The sequence below is a fragment of the Panthera pardus genome, unplaced genomic scaffold (genome assembly GCF_024362965.1).
Source record: "Panthera pardus isolate Hobbes unplaced genomic scaffold, ASM2436296v1 HiC_scaffold_25, whole genome shotgun sequence".
NCBI classification, from domain to species: Eukaryota; Metazoa; Chordata; class Mammalia; order Carnivora; family Felidae; genus Panthera; species Panthera pardus.
The window spans coordinates 4,502,227-4,519,687 of NW_026526821.1; the positions used below are offsets into that span (position 1 = coordinate 4,502,227).

At 44.2% G+C, this 17,461-nt stretch overlaps 1 protein-coding gene and 1 pseudogene across 1 annotated transcript; both read right to left on the reverse strand.

Annotated features, from left to right (window-relative positions):
- Positions 1–403: 403 nt before the first annotated feature.
- LOC109253363 (phosphorylated adapter RNA export protein-like) lies at positions 404–10,104 on the reverse strand (annotated as a pseudogene).
- Positions 10,105–10,430: 326 nt separating this feature from the next.
- On the reverse strand, positions 10,431–15,623 carry LOC109253465 (guanine nucleotide-binding protein G(s) subunit alpha). Its single transcript, XM_053890099.1, has 8 exons — positions 15,516–15,623; positions 12,324–12,378; positions 12,117–12,190; positions 11,943–12,001; positions 11,716–11,836; positions 11,446–11,576; positions 11,064–11,131; positions 10,431–10,837 (listed from the first exon to the last, which is right to left on the reverse strand). The coding sequence occupies exons 4-8, from the start codon at positions 11,998–12,000 to the stop codon at positions 10,691–10,693; spliced, it is 525 nt and encodes a 174-aa protein (XP_053746074.1). The 5' UTR covers position 12,001; positions 12,117–12,190; positions 12,324–12,378; positions 15,516–15,623; the 3' UTR covers positions 10,431–10,690.
- Between the last annotated feature and the right edge of the window lie 1,838 nt (positions 15,624–17,461).

Genomic DNA, 17,461 nt, shown 5'->3' on the forward strand with positions numbered 1-17,461 from the left:
AAATTTTGAATGCATTTGTAATAGCTTAACAATTTATGTGCCTTATTAAGATCCTTTAATTGAATGTTTTGAAATCAATCATAATTCACTGCAATGATAAATCAGAAAAAGGAAGCATTTTTAAACGGCCTGTTACTATGGCCTGGCCAAAAGTAATTATCGATTAGTAACAACACATACAACAGATTGAGAAATTAAATCCTCTGCTATATACTTTTAAGTATTTTGTCAGACTTGAGAAATGTTTCTGTCAATAACATTCATTTCCCCACAAATGCAATTCTTTTTTAAACAAGAAAACAGTTCTTTCTGTCCAGATTTTTATGTTTATCAGTGCAAAGTGAAACAAAGCAATCTCAGTAGAAATGGCTTATTACAATGTTATTTTAGAAAGGCTTATGCTTCAAAATGTACTGAAAGATACCCAGTCCAAATCGTGAGAATCATCAACCTTGATGGCTTCTCTGCGGCCACCTTTGTCTCTCCCCGGCCTCCCAGGGGCTTGTCGAGAGAGGCCAGCCCCAGGGGCGCCTGGGTGGCTCAGTCGGTTAAGCAAGCGTCTGACTTCAGCTCAGGTCATCATCTCGCAGTCTATGAGTTCGAGCCCCGCGTCGAGCTCTGTGCCGGCAGCTCAGAGCCTGGAGCCCTGCTTTGGATTCTGCGTCTCCCTCTCTCTCTGCCCCTCCCCTGCTTGCGCGCGCTCTCTCTCTCTCGCTCAAAAATAAACATTAAAAAGAGAGAGAGAGGCCAGCCCCTCATTCATATCGCTTGCAGAAGTTTCTCGTCATGTCTTGTCAACTTGTTGAACATCTAGATTCTTAGTTTGTTTCACCTTTTTTTCCCCCAACGCTTGTGTTCCTCTCTTCCGAGCAGCCTTTTTATGTTCATACTCCTTTTGATTTCCAGCGCAGAACACGTCCTTAATTTGTTCCTCGTCGACACTGGGAATGGGTTTCAGGAGATTCAGGAAAACGCCACCTGGTCTTCAACCAGCGTGCATTGTGGAAAGGCCGCCATTGAGGCGACTTCAGCGGTTTCCATCAGAAGTTCAGCTGACCCTTTGTTCCCCAGTCAGCCTCACTGCTTATCAGATCTCTCTTTGGTTTCTGCAACCTGAATGAAATTTCATCAGCCACTTTCTCTTGCAGATCGTCCTCTGCGATCTCCTACCGGCCTTGATAGTTCATTTCTAGTCTGTCCCCCAGACTCTCTTTAACGGGTTGTTTCTGTGCGAGATGACCTTGCCCATTTTCCTCTTCCTTTGACCCCCTCCTTTTTTTTGCCACCGTGCATATATTCATCTACATGTTTGTCTCATTCTTTTGTGTATGTTCTTGACATTTCCTCTTAAGTTTCTTAGCAAGCAAGTAGTTGTAGGTCTCTGATTGTCTGCCTCTGACAGTAGCAGTCTCCGTTCCCAAGATACCAAGTTCAGTGGCCACTGCATCTTGAGTCTATTCTTGTAGCATAGCACCCCCTGTGTCGTTAACCTTCTTTCCTCCAGGAACAGCTGGTTTCTGGCTTCTGAGGCCAAACTGAAAAGGGCTCTGGTGTGGGAGGAGAGTTAAAACATTTCTGTCGCTGGGGCGCCTGGGGGGCTCAGTCGGTTGAGCGACCGACTTCGGCTCAGGTCACGATCTCGCGGTTTGTGGGTTCGGGCCCCGCGTCGGGCTCTGTGCTGACGGCTCGGAGCCTGGAGCCGGCTTCCGATTCTGTGTCTCCCTCTCTGCCCCTCCCTTTCTCATGCTCTGTCTCTCTCTCTCTTTCTGTCAAAAATAAATAAACGTTAAAAAACTTAACAAAAAAATTAACTTCCTCTTTGGATAGTTTGTTGTTCGTGTAGAGAAACGTGGCTAATTTTTATGTGTTGATTTTTAATTTTGCAGGTTTGCTGAGTTCATTTATTCTAACAGTTTTTGTTTTTGAGTCTTTAGAGTTTTCCACATATGTGAATCCAGTCACCTGCAAACAGAGATACGTCTGCTTCTTCCTTTCCAGTTTGAATGACTTTTACTTCTTTTTCTTGTCTAATTGTTCTGGCTACAATTTCCAGTACTATGCTGAACAGAAGTGGCAAGAGTTAGCATTCTTGCCTTGTACTGGATCTTGGAGGACAAAGCTTTGAGTTTCCCCCCATTGATTATGGTATTAGCTGTGGACTTTTTTCATATTGACCTTTACCGGGTTGAGGTGAGTTCCTTCTGTACCTATTTTGTTGAGAGTTTTTCTCGTGAGTGGATATTGAACTTTGTCAAATGTTTTTCTGCATCAGTTGAGATGCTCATGTAATTTTTTATCCTTCATTTTGTTAATGTATTGTATCACATTGATTGATTGGCATATATTGAATTATCTTTGCATCTTAAAGGGCTAAATCCCACTGGGTCATGGTGTATGGTCCTTTCAATGTGCTGTTAAGTTTGGTTTGTTAGTATTTCACTGAGGATTTCTGCATCTGTGTTCATCAGAGATACTGGCCTGTAGTTTTCTTTTCTTGTGGTATCTTTATCTGGCTTTGGTGTCAGGATGATACTGGGTTCATAAAATGAGTTTGAATGTCTTCCCTCTTTCTCTGTTATTTTGGAATGTTTGGTAGAATTCACCCATGAAGCCATCTGGTCCTGGGCTTTTCTTTGTTGGGAGAGTTTTGATTACTGATACGGTCTCCTGCATTGTTATTGGTTTGTTCAGGCTTTCTGTTTCTTCTTACTCAGTTTTGGTAGGTTATATGTTTCTAAGAATTTATCTACTTCTGCGTTATCCAGTTTGTTGGCATAGAATTGTTCATAATATTCCCTTATAACTCTTATTTCTTTTTTTTTTTTTTTTAATTTTTTAATGTTTATTATTGAGAGACCAGAGAGAGAGACAGAGCACGGGAGGGACAGAGAGAGGGGGAGACACAGACTCTGAAGCAGGCTCCAGGCTCCAGGCTCCGGGCTTTCAGCACAGAGCCGGACGCGGGGCTCGAACTCACGAATCACGAGATCATGACCTGAGCCGAAGTCGGACGCTTAACCGACTGAGCCACCCAGGTGCCCCCATTTCTGATTTTTTAAATTTGAGTCTTTTCTCTTTTTAAAAAAAAAAAAAAATTATTTTTAAGCAATTTCTGCACCCAAGTTGGGACTCAAACCCAGGACCTCGAGATCAAAAGTCACTTTCTCCACAGACTGAGCCAGCCACATGCTCCCGAGTCTTCTCCCTTTTTTTCTTAGTCTGGCTAAGGGTTTGTTGCTTTTGTTTATCTTCTCAAAGAACCAGCTTCTGGGATTTCTTTCCTGTTGTTTTTATATTTGATATATGTCTGCCCATATCTTATTATTTCCTTTCTTTTGCTAGCTTTATGCTTAGTTTGTTTTCTCTAGTTCCTTGAGGTGTAAAGTTAGGTTGTTCATTTTGAGATCTTTCCTCTTGTTTAATGTAGGTGTTGATCACTATAAACGTCCCCTTTAGTACTCTGTTCGCTGCATCCCTTAGGTTTTGGTGTGTTGTATCTTCATTTTTGTCTGTCTCAAGGTACTTCGAAAATTCCGCTCGGGGTGCCTGGCTGGCTCAGTTGGTGGAGCACGTGACTCTTGGTCTCAGGGTTGTGGGTTCGAGCTCTGTGTTGGGTGTAGAGGTTACTTAAAAAGAAAATCTGGGCCACCTGACCTGGGTGGCTCAGTTGGCTAGGCATCCAACTCTTGGTTCTGGTACAGGTCATGATCTCGCAGTTTCGTGGGTTTGGTCCCCACATCGGGCTCCGTGCTGGCAGCGTGGAGCCTGCTTGGGGTTCTCTGTCTCCTCCTCTCTCTGTCCCTCCCCCACTTGCACTGTCTCTGTCTCTCCCAAAACAAATCAATAAACCTAAAAAAATTTTTTTAAAACAAACAATAAATAAAAATCTTAAAATTCCTTTTAATTTCCTCTTTGACCCTAAAGTCATTCAAGAATGTATTGTTTAGTTTCTACATATTTGAATTTTCTCATTTCTTACTGTTACTTAGTGATTTCTAGTTTTATTTCATTTTGGATGGGAAAGACACTTAGAATAATTTTGGTCTTCTTAAATTTGTGACCTAACGTTGATTTATCCTGTTCCTGCTCAGAAGAAAGTTCTGTATATATCTGTTAGGTCCACTTGGTCGATAGTATTGTTCATGTCAGCTGTTTATTGACTTCCTGTCTGGCTGTTCCATCCATTGTTGAAAGACTACTGATTTTTCATGTTGATCTCATAAACCTGTTCTTTCCTACATTCTTACTTTTTAGTAATTTTTCTGTGGATTTTTTTGGGGGACTCATGATACTTACATCATTTGCAGTGAAAGATAAAAATAGAAGTTTTACTTCTTTCTTTCGAGTTCTCAAGCCTTTAATTGCTTTCTTTTGTCTAGTTGAATTAGCGTATATTACCAATACAATGATAAATAGTAGGGCAATATGGCATCCTTGTCTTTTTTGTTTCTTGTTCCTGACATTAGAGGTTCCTGCTTGTTCCTGCTTTTAGAGGTTTCTCATTAAGTAAAATGTTGGTTTGGGGAGAAAGAAATTTTATAGATATTTAATATGTCTATAGTAATTGGTTGCATAATCAATTATTAATATAAATAATATATTTAAATATAATTAATATGTTTATAATATTTAGTATATTAATATATAAAACGTAGGAGATAAAGTATATTTTAGGTATATATATGCACATATATGGTGTACTACGTATATTATACAGAGATAGGTTATATATATGTGTATGTATATATATATATATGTGTATATATATATATATATATATATAGTATATATGTAGTCATTACATTAAGAAGGCACCCATTGATTACTGTTTTATTGGATTTCCAAAAATATAAATGGGTATTAAATTTTGGCACATATTGCTGTTCTGCTAATATTGAACCAACCTTGCATTTGTAGAATACATCTCCCCTAGGCATGATGTATTATTATTATTTTTTAATTTTTTTACGTTTATTTATTTTTGATAGAGACAGAGCATAAGTGGGGGAGGGGCAGAGAGAGAAGGAGACACAGAATCCAAAGCAGGCTCCAGGCTCTGAGCTGTCAGCACAGAGCCTGACGTGGGGCTTGAACTCACAAACCATGAGATCGTGACCTGAGCCAAAGTCGGACGCCCAACCGACTGAGACACCCAGGCGCCCCAGGATGTATTATTTTTTAAGTGTAATATTGGATTCTGTTTGCTTCTATTTTAAGATTTTCACACTGATACCATAAGTGAGATTGGTCTATAATTTCATTTTCAGATGCAGTGTTTGGCATGTTTTAGAATCCATGTTATACTTGCTTTACGATAATAACTTTGAAATTTTCCTTTGGTGATACTCTGGAATAATTTAAGCAGCATTAGAATTATTTGATCTTGAACAGTTTCGTAGAATTCTCTGTGAAACGACCTGGGTCTGGTGCCTTCTTCCTTTCTCTCACTTCAAAGTATACATTTGTTAAGTATGCAGACTGAAATCTGCACGAATCATAGGTGTATAGCTCAGTCAATTTTCTCACAGTTGTTTAATCAGCAGTTAGGTCTACAAACAGATGCCCCCAAAGCCTCCCTCATGTTTCCTTCCACTCACTGCCTCCCCACTCCAGCAAGAGCCCCGAGCCTTCTTGTCATGGTGCTTCACTAGGCTCTGTATTATGGTAACTGATTTGCTTAGAATTAATTAATTAATTTATTTATTTATTTAGTCTCCCCTGGGGTCAGTTTTGAGACACAGTGTTTTTTCTGGACAACCATCTATTTCATCTAGGCTTTCAAACTGATTTACATAGAATTCTACAAATTAATCTCTTATGATTTGAAAGTTTCTTCCTGTCTTCTTCCCCAATCCTTAAAAACTGCAGGGACTCGATATATCTTTCTAGATGTTCCTTCAGGGTCTGTGCCACAGGAAATTATCAATCGTGTGTGTGTGTGTGTGTGTGTGTGTGTGTGTGTGATATTGTTATTAAATATATATTTTTCTGTCTGCCCAGCTACCTGGCTACTTATCTAGCCATCTAACTATCTTGCTATCCAGGCATCTGTGTGTATTTCACATGGTGGAGAAAATGGAAGGGCAGCTACAAAGCATTTGCATTCCTGATAAAAGAGGGAGTCGGCTGGGCTGTCTGTCCCTGTCCTCTCTGCCTTGGGCTAAGATGTGATACCTAATCTTGTGAGCCTGAGAGAGAAGCCAAGAGAATCGTGGAGGCCTCGGCCTGCCATTGATGAGCTGCTTAAATAACATCAGAAACCACCCTCAGAATTCTTCAGGATTCTTGTGAAGTGAGTTACAAGCCTCTTTTCATCCGTGCCACTCCAGGTCAGGGGTCTGTTATGTGCAGCCGGACACATTCTTAACCGATACAGAGGATAAATGAGACAAAACCAGAAAACTTGAGTTGTTCATAGTATATGAGTGTTTAATTAAGCACAGAAAGATTATCACAGAGACACCAAATCCCCTAACTCTAAAATAGGAACCTGGGTAGCAATCCCTCAAATTAAGTGCTTACTGCAGTGGCGTTTTTAGTGTAACTGTTGTTAAAAGCATAATTTGCATAAATTATTCAGAGTGTTTTAGATATCACTTTTCACAATTTTGTACAGTGGGGTACAGATTGGGTACATCTTGTACAGATGATAGGACGCATCCTCAAAGGGTTTCAAAGAGATTAAATGAGATAGTCCACAAAAAGGGCCTAGGACAGCACTTAATCCCATGGTAAAGTAACCCATAAGTGTTAATTATAATGTGGTTTTTTTTTTTTTTTTTAGTTTTTTATTTATTTAAATAATCGCTACACCCAATGTGGGCTTGAACTCATGACCCCAAGATCAAGAAATGCGTGCTCCACCGACCGAGCCAGCCAGATGCCCCAATCATAATGCTTTAATAATCAATATTAATATAAAATACCGATGTTAGCTACTCATATATGGATGGCTAGCCCCTTCTCATCTTTTGCATTCCCATAAGAAAAGTCACCTCCCTCGAGAGGCCCTCTCTGGCTATTCTACCTCAAGTGGAATCCCTCCTAAATACTTCCCATTCCCTATTGCCCCAGTCTTGTCGTTAGCTCAGAGATGTTGTCACCATCTGGAATTCTTTTGATTATTTATTTAGTAAATGTATGCCTCCCCTGATAGAATAGAAACCCCATGAGAGCAAAACTCTCCGTGGCTGGCTGAGGTCCCACACGGGATCCCCATACATTTGTTGTATAAAGAGATGACCAGATGTCCAAGAAACTATTAGAAGAGAATGCCATTTGACATAGGAGGGTTTTGCAGTGGTGGTCATTTTGGGGGTGTGATTTTGCCCACATTTAAATAAAAATGAAGATGGATAAAGATTACGCTCGGGGCGCCTGGGTGGCTCAGTCGGTTGAGCGCCCGACTTCGGCTCAAGTCGTGATCTTGCGGTTCGGGAGTTCGAGCCCCACATCGGGCTCTGTGCTGAAGGCTCAGAGCCTGGAGCCTGTTCGGGTTCTGTGTCTCCCTCTCTCTCTGCCCCTCCCCCGTTCATGCTCTGTCTCTCTCTGTCTCAAAAATAAATAAAACATTAAAAAACTAATAAAAAAAAAGATTATGCTCAATTCTAGACCCTCCTCATATTAGGCCTTATTGGGGGCTTGGTGGTTTATTACTGTGTTTTTATTTATTCTCTAAAAGGTCTGTGGTTATATATAGTCTATGTACCTTTGGAAAGTGGTATCTAAGACACCGTGAATAACAAAAGTGATACCTAAAACATTGTGATTAACAAACTGTTACCTGTAGAAACAGAGATGTAAAATTCAGCTGAAATTTTAAAAACTAATGGCTACTTGTAATCAAAGATTTAAATGAAATTCTTCATAATTATTTAGCTTTCTGAAGATCTTAGATTTTAGATTTTAAAGTAGCCCTCTACAAGTTATGTTTGGGGCCAGCTCAGAGGGAAAACAGAAATGGGAATGTTTTAAGTAGAAGGAGTAAGTCCTGAGGAATAGAAGGAACCCTCAGACACATTTGAGTGACCGACAGCGGCCCCACAGCAAACCTCTGAACTGGTGGGAGGGCAGGAGTATGTCCAACGCCACTCTCTGAGGGAACAGGACCCCCTCCCTGCTCCATCACCAACCCATCTGTCCCATGACCACCTGACTGGCTCTGGAATCCAGGAGAGCCCTGCAGGATTTCCCTTTGGGGTCACAAGTCATGGACTCCTGACAGCTGGCATCCTGGAAAGAACAAAGGAGACCTTTCCCTCTTTTTTCTGTATCTTCTAGAAGGACAGTATGGTGTGGTAGTCAAGCAGTGGGGTTTGGCTACCTGAGTTTGAAGCCCATTTTCCCTGTTTACTAGCCATGTTTCTTGTAGCAAGGTGCTTTGGCCTCTCTAGGCTTCTGTTGACTCCTTGGTAAAATGGTGGTGATGGCCAAAACAAGCTCATTGGGCAGTGGTTGGCACATAATAGGTACTGGATAATTGTGACTTTTATGACCCTCCCTCTGGAGGTCATTATACAGTGTCTGCCAGTGTGGACCAGCGAGGGGGGTAGGGTTGTGGGGTATCTTGTTCTTGGTGTAACTGCTCTATGGCCTGAGGATTGGTTTGCTAATTTTGATGGATCTGTGGCTAGTGTTACGGTAATCTTACGTGGATTATTCAGAGAAGGTTCTGGGATTTCTACGGAGGGGGCATACAGGCAGCCATTTTGGAAGAGTCGGTCATCTTGGTGGGCTGTGGTCTTGATGGCTGGTACACAGGTTTTAGTTATGTATTTGGAGTACTTTGGAGGATGATGGGATTGGTGGGCTGGTCTTTGGCCGTATTTGCATAATCTGTTACGTAGATTGCTGTTAATTTGGGGGAGTGTGTATTAATTTGGGGGGGCTTTTGAGGGTTGTTTTGCGATTAAATCTGCATAGCATACACACAGTTTTTATGTGGATGGAATATTACATAGGAAGCTTTCGAAGGGTTTATGGAAATAGGTTATTTGCTACTTTCTCTGCCCTCCTTGGGGCTTATATTTTGCTCACTTCTGATGAGCTATGTATGCTAGAGGATTAATTTGGTTCGGATTAACTTTACCTGGAAAATAAGTGGAGTTTTGGTCTGATTTACAGAATCAACTTAATATTTCATTTGACCAGTTTCAGAGGGTGCGGTGGTTGGTGGTGCAGTTCCTCCCGCTGCTCCAGGAAGCAGTGCCGGGGGGCGGGGGGGGACCACAAGCTTAAGGGATGAGCCCGGGGATGAAGATCAAGGGGGCTCCAGTAGACCCCAGGTTCAAGCCACGGTTCATTATAGCTTTAATGAGTTTCACGTGGGGCCTATGAAGGCTGACCACCCCCACCGCCAACAATGCAACTTTGTCGTGCATTAGGAGACTCCCCATTTTTCCTGATGTTAATTGTGTCTTCTTTTTTAAACTGTATGTTCGCATACTTTGCATTTCTACGACCGTTGATTAGCTTTTAAGAGTATCGTGCTTATTGGGGAAATCAACTCTTTGTTAGAGATCTTCACCCAGTCTCCACCCCATTCATATTTTGTTTCATGTAATCTTCGTATCGTATAGTCCACCCCACCCCCGTGGCTTTTGGATATTAGGTCATGCTTAGGCCTTCTACAAACCAGTATTTTAACTGTAAAAATACCCTTTTTCAAGTACTTGTTTGTATTTAATCATATGATTGAGCCACATAAAATTCCCTGGTGTATGGAACAAGGTAGGGATCCAGCTTAAGTTTCCCCCCAAATGTTTAACCATTTGTTTCAAAACCGTGTCTTTCTATTCGATGGCTCCCGTTCCATCGTGTCCCCAGCTTCGAGGGATAACCGACAGAATCATAAGATATGTAACGTGCACGACGGGGTGATTGGCTCCGGGCCCACGTCGCACACCGTCTCACGAGTAACCCCACCTTCCCTCGTGCATCGGCAACACTGACTTCCTCCCATTTCCCCCCACATAACTGAGTCCATATCCTCCAGCTAGCCGGGGAGCCCCAGACCTGACACCCATTTGGGGGAGACTCTAGGTCCAGCAGGCACACTGTGAAGACATGTACAAGGGAGGTTGATCGAACGGAGGCGGCGGCCATCGATGGTCAAGGCCGAATTCTTTACACGGGCTAATGGTTTTGTGTGGGGCCCGGGCTTGGGTCCAGGGCAGGGGTGGACTTTATCTGCAAATTGTTTTCAGAAACCCACGTTAGGTTAACGACTTCCGATACGTGGTCAAGACCACGAACGAGGGGGCTTTTGCTCGAAACCGTAAATGACTGGCAGGACTCACATCCTTTTGCTCACATTTAATTTTTATTTTGATTTTTTTTAATGCTGCACAAGACAATATTTATTTCATTTATTTCATTTATTTCTTTTATTTCATTTATTTCTTTTATTTCATTATTTCTGTTTGCTGCTGTTATTTTATTCACTGAAAGAGAGAGGGAACTTTTGTGGCCTTTGTTTTTTTTTCTTTTTCTCTGTAGGCCGCCTTAAGCTTTCTAAATTTGGAATATTTAAGCAAGCTGAAGGGAAGAGGGGATTTCGCAAAATCACTTGGGGGGAAAAGGAAAGGCTGCGTTGTTAATCATGCCCTATGGTGGGTGATCAACTGCGTGTACAATTACGTTTCACTCTTAATTGTGCTTAAGGCTTGACTTAAATTTGGGTGTTCCCTTCTTAGAGCAGCTCGTACTGACGAAGGTGCATGCGCTGAATGATGTCACGGCAGTCGTTGAACACACGGCGGATGTTCTCGGTGTCCACGGCGCAGGTGAAGTGGGGATAGCAGTAGTGACGCCCGTCTCCACTGGCAGTGCTGATTCTCTGTGGCGCAAACACAAGACCACACAGTCAGACCACACCGTCCCCACCGGCGCCCGCGGGGCGCCTACCGCAGACGATCGACCAGCTACCGAGGTTCCGCTAAAGTTCACACCGGTCCTTGGTGAAACCAAAGGGAACTGGAGAGGTCAGTCCCCACACTGAAGTCAGTCAATTCACACCGCTGAGAAAAAGAACGAGAGAGAACCAGAGGAGGGGCTCTACTCACCAGAAATTCGTCGCGGATGAAGTACTTGGCCCGGGTCACGCGTGGGTCCTCTCCGGGCTCGGGAGTAGCTACGAAGAACAGAAAAATCGGGGTAAGGTCATTCAGCGAGCAGAGCCAGAGAGCTGGCATCACCGGGCCCCTTCATTTCTCCATAGGCAAATAGGCAGAAAGAAGCTTCTCTTGCTTCCCCGCAAGCTCCCTTAGAGTCTGGGGGCGGGAACGCAGAGAGGCTTCCTTTCTTCTAGAGGTTGTTCATTGAGGGGACTCTTAAACTCCACTGGCATGAAAACCCTCCGGGAACGGACACGTCTGGCACATTCGTGAGCGTACAGGCCCCGTGAACCCGAGAAGGGCCCGGCCCTCGGCGGGAGGTCGTACGTACCGTCCTCGGGAGTAGTGTAGCGAGCAAATTCTGGAAAGTAGTCCTCAATTTTCGATTTTCCAGCGAGGACTTTCTCAGCGAGCAGGTCTTGCTTGTTGAGGAACAGGATCACGGAGATGGTGCGCAGCCATCTGGCAGAGAGGGTGCAGGTTTAAGGTCCGGGAAAAGGACGCGCTAAGGGGTTGACGCGCTTGCACGGGGCCTGGAGATCGGGGACAGGACCCCGGGGTGAGAGAACTGGGAGAAGCCGGGGGGCGGGGCACCACACACCTGTTGTTCCAGATGCTCTTGAAGAGGTTCAGAGCCTCCTGCAGGCGGTTGGTCTGATTGTCCTCCCGAATGACCATGTTGTAGCTGCTGCTGGCCACCACGAAGATAATGGCAGTCACATCTGCGGCCCAAGAAAGCAGAAGCAGTGTGGGTTAGAGGCGAGAATGACCTTTACCGGTCAAGAGAGCGGAGCGTCCCCGGAGCAGAGCTCCTCGCGGCCTGCGTACCGTTGAAGCACTGGATCCATTTGCGGCGCTCGTCACGCTGGCCACCCACGTCGAACATGCTGCAGGAGACAGAGGACACCCGGTCACCCCACAGGGCTGACACCGTCCCGCCACTCTGCTGCTGGCGGGACAGAAGCAAACGCGTCCGTTCTGAGAAGGGGATCGTTCACTTACTGGAAGTTGACTTTGTCCACCTGGAACTTGGTCTCAAAGATTCCAGAAGTCAGGACGCGGCAGCGAAGCAGATCCTAAAAACAAAACCCGGGTCAGTGGATCTCACCAAATCCAACTGGAATATTAACAACCGCCCACCGGGCGCAGAGATCCCGACGAGCTTGGAAAGGGGGCTCCAAGTCCTCTGATTCTGAGAGCTCTGCATACCTGGTCACTGGGCACGTAGTCGGCCTGCTTGATGACATCGATCTTGTCCAGGAAGCTGGGAGGAAAAGACAGACACACCGGGGTGTTCCAAGAGCTCATGCCGCATTTGCCCGCAAGTCCCGCCTCGCTGTACAGTTAGTTGAGCTCAGTGGAAACGACGGTGTGGTAGTTAGGCGCAGGAAGTCAGTGGGGGCCTTGTCGTTCACGCTTAGGCCTCGATGCCTATGAGGGGTTAGCGCAGGCAGCGTTTAAGGTCAACCTGTCTGGCTGGTAGATCTAGGAACCGGGAAAATGGACTCTCGCTGGGGGGCCCCGGCCTACAGGGAGAGCACGGGACGAGAGCAGGGCTGGCTCTGGTCTCAGTTCCGCGCCCGGCAGCCGGCAGAGGGCCCGAAATCAGGCCTATCTGAGCTTGTGCCGTTGATAAGGACTAAAAATTTAAAATTTTCAAGTTATCTGGCCTTGACTAAAATGACAAGGAATTCAAAAACTGTATGCTGCCCCGCTTCATTCCACTTTTTTTGGGTAAAGAGTAAAATGGCACACTTAAAAGCAGCAAGGATTTTCCCCTCCAGGGACTCATGAAAATGAGATTGTTTGAATTACTCAGAACGGGTATCCCTTCCTCCTACTTTTTAAGAATCTCGCTTATTAAAAGAGAACAAAGGAGGCGGACACAAAGGGCCCCTTTCTGCCCTAACCACACCGAACAGGAAATAAGCACACAGTGCCCTTCCGTTCTGTTGGGTCCATGAAATACAACACTCCAGATAGGGGACTTTGCGTTTTTCAGAAACCTCACAGCCATCCAGGTTATGGATCTTCCCATGGCAAGGGTCCTGCACAGAAGAGGGGCCCAGAGCCCCAGAGCCCATCATGCACGCTAAGGAGGCTCTCCGTGAGGAGCAGGCAGTGGCCATAACTTTCTTCCCAAAGCAAGGATGGTCCTGCCCGAGTTGCTTCACTGGGCACCATTAGGAAAACTAACTTTGGAAAGATTGGGGTCATTTAATTAATATGGAAAATTAAGTTTAAAACCAGGGGGTTATTTTTGGGGGGGGGGGGGGAGAGGGAAAAGGGGGCTTGGAATTTGTTTTAAAAGTGGGCTAATCAGAAAAGAAACTCCCCGAGAGAGAAAAGTCTACTTAACAAAATTCTGTGAGTTTTCTTCCCCCCTTCCTTTTTACCACTTTAGAGTTAGTCTGGCTTAGAGGATATACTAACTTGCCCAATCAGTCCTACATTAGAGCACCAGTCCAGAAATAGCTCCCCAGCCGCCCTGGCCTCCAGCACGTTGCCATGGCAACAGAACCACAGTTCTATAAATAGATCATCAGCACCAAATCTTGTGAGAGAGACATCTGGAGCGGGGCCAGCCAAACCCCAGCTCAACAAATAAAAATAGGCAGCTTAAGAAATAGTCAAGGTACCCGTGTGGCAACCTGAACATAAAGGCAGTTCAACCAGAAACATGCTGGTCAAGTGTGCACAGAGGGCTGTTCCAATCATCCCGCCAGGGAAGACATTTTAAAAGTTTTAAGCCATGTTCACTCCACAACCCCCCCCCCCCCCACCGGTTTCCTTAAAACTTTCCATAAACGGTGCAAATGTTGCCATTTTCTGATAAACTTGCAGGAGCAGTTTAACGCTGCTTTAAAAGAAAACTTTTAAATGGTGTGAAATAAAACAAAACAAAACAAAAAAAAATGCTGGCTAAATTACTGTTAATGAAACTGTCACGCCCTCCCCTTCCAGAGCACTGAAAGCTGGGAGGGTTAAACCCTCCTAATCTTGTACCTGTACTTCTGACTTGGATCCAAAATACAAAACGCAAACAATTCCAGGATTTCCATTTGTTTTGAGTTACTATAATTAGCACTTCCAGCTTTCAGTTCAAACTTTTGAGAAAATCAGGGACTTTGTTGAAGAAGTGGTAGGGGGTTGGGGTCACAGGACTGGCCAAGATGGACTGTTTTTCTGTCCTTGAGAAAATACACAGATTTGCCTGCATACCCAGCCATGAAATAGCCCTCTATGTGACAAGTGGAAATAATCCACTGTGCACTTCCTATGGAAGGCGGGACCAGGAAAGATAAATTGATAGGTTTCACAGACCCTACCAAGTGCCTCTGTGATTTGTAGATAACAGGATTCTAGGGAACTTGCTGTTTGTTTGCTGCTACCTCTTCCTGCCTCCTATTTATTCAACTGGTATTCACAATAAATTCCTCAGTAAGGCAATTTCAGCTTCTGGTGAGCCAGCCTGGAACCCTGGTCCTGAGTACTTCGGATTTTCTACCTAATAGCAAAGCCATTTCTGAGTTTCAGCTACCTATAGAAGAAAGGTTGAAACCCCACAAATGTCTTTTGCCTCCCCCACCCCCACCTGCCCGGTCACAAGACACTCCAGCTTCCGAATATTTTAACTGCGACCCCTTAGCATGTTTGTGCAACAGCAGCCAACAGGCAATGTTAAGAATTTTTTTACGGCTCTGACCATCATGCATTTGCTATCTAACATGTACAGGATGAGGGAGGTGGTAAGCTATTTAAAAGGCAACTCTCCAGGTATGTGTTGTCATGTCCACTGGAAGGGGGGACAGAGAAGGACCCCCCCCCCCCCCAATAGGGGGAAGCATCCTTGAATCAAAGCCCGGAGTGGATGGGTAAGGGTAGGACATGGAATTCAACACAAAACCTAACTCGACTAACTGTAGTCACTTACCTGATGGCAGAAATAGCAAGGCAACCGCTAGCTACCGAGGAGGGGGGAGGTATGTTTTTGTCCTCACCATTTCCCTTGGTTTTTAAATTATAGCAATAAAATACAACATTTTTACATTATTCAAAGTACGAGAGCTGCCCGCTCTTTCTAAAAGCTTGGAGGTCAATCCAATTAATTACCTCAAGCTAATTAATTCGAGCGTCACCTTTTTGCAAGTAATTATCATTTTGCTCTAAAAGGCACTAATTGTTTATATAAAATAATGTCGCTGCACTAAAAAGTGTAATTAAGGGCTTTATAGAACAAATGACTCCAACTAGAACTTTCTAAGTGCAGGTGAGAATGACTGGCTGGCCTCTGTGAACGCAACTCTTCCGCAAAGAACTTGACAAGCGGGAGTAGAGGCTTCTAGCACTTTCTCGAGGCGTGCCCGTCCCGTGTGCGGAGGCAGGAGAGAGGTTACTCACTACTGGGCGCAGTCAATCAGCTGGTACTCATTGAAGCGCTCATAGCAGGCACGCACTCCTTCGTCCTCCCACAGAGCCTTGGCGTGCTCGTAGAATTCCTGAGACACACGAGAGAGAGCACCGATGAGCTTGTGCCCAGGCCGTCACCGCGCTGCCCCCCTAACCCCCACACCACGGTCCACTGTGTGACCAGTACGGGGTGGGATTCCCAGTTGAGAGCCAAGTTAACGACTTCATGCTCAAAAGGCTTTTCACTCAATTTGCGAAACGTAATTAAAAGCCAGAGTAATTAATTCCTGCTGTCTCTTCTTGTGAATTACGGGTCTTGGGTAGTTTTCCTAGGTGTATTTTTTTGGGGGGGGGCGGGGGGGGGGCGGGACATAGTCACCTACCGAATAATTTTGCTTCTTTACACAATTGCTTATATGGGAAAGATATACATTAATCTGCATTAGGAGAATATGCCAAGAAATGATTCAGTGTTGTGAAAACAAGATATTTCATTTGTAAGATGTGCTTGGGATGAAGTTCCCTTCCAGGAAAATTTGAATTTTACCAAAAAAGTAATAGGTTTGGAACCACTGGCAAACGTGGCCCTGTCAGTGGCCTGTCCTTTGGGAAGGGTCCTAATGGGAACAAAGGAGCAAATAACTGTGTCGTTTTAAATTGCAATCGGTTATGATTCACGTGTCATTTGAACACATTTTTAATTCTATGGGGGCAGTCTTCCCTTACAAGGCAAGAGAGGGTTTTTCTCAGTGTGAATTCAGCCAAGAGAAAGATTAAAGGTAGGTAGGGGACACAAAGTTCAGATGTCGGCACGACTGATAAAAGGTTACTGTTCTGGTGCATTTTCAATAGGCTGCCATTTTCCCCTCTATTAGAAACATGCATTATGTATATTTGTTCTTACTGCTGGAGTTTTCTTCAAACACGCTATTTAAAAAAAAAAATTCACCTAGCCATACTTATGAATACTGCTTCCCTGCTAGCGTAAGTTTGCAGCCAAGCCCATTTAAAATACACAAACACAAATTCCCAGGAAAGCCTGACAAAAGGCAACAATAACTCATTGTTCTAACTGTAGACAAGTCTTTCCTTCTGGGCCTTATAAACGGTGCATCTTCCATCTTGTTTCCCGTCCCCCTCTTATAAACTAATCTTCCCCTACAGTAGAGGGGTCAAACGTATGTTTGGGTATGGCTCCTTCTGTGTTCCCTAAAAATAGTTCTTTATGGAACAGAGAACCTTTGTAAACAGGGTCCTGCACATCAACCAGATGGGCAGAAGAAACTCTCCCAAGTTATAATTTAGGTGAAAGTCCTTTCTTTTTTCAAAGGAAAAAAAAAAACAGAAAGAAAAAAGGTTTCATCTGCCCCAAGGCAAGCACTGATTTTAGAGAAAAATAAAAAGAAAAAAAAACTTAATAAAGGTCAAATAGTAAACTGTTTTAAAAGGAGAATGTCTTCCATTTATAAAACCAGGGCTCGCACTTCACTTCTGCGTTCCTTGGTATCTTTGGATACTTTCATTTAACTGGACAATTAGCATTTGTGTGCCATATTTAACATACGGTTTTGTTTGTCACAAGACGTGTACGAGGGAATAATTAAGGCTGCCACAGCTCACGACGTTTTCCTTTATAAAAACCTACCATCTAACGTCGTGAGAATAAAGTGTGATGCTTACTTGTGGGGGGGGGGGGGAGATTTACAAGGCGTGACAGAATTCCACTCACCCATCTTGAGCAAAGCCCTAATGATGATTAGGATTTTGAGCCCTAATGGAATTCACTTTTTTATAAGAATCAGCATCACAGAAATGTGTTCGGCCCGAACTGTGGCTCTGACACAGGTGTGCCTATATGCGATACACCGGTGACCGGTCACCAGAGCTCATCACCCTGTGCCGCCCACTGTACAGGGGAGGGGGCAAAGGAATGATTC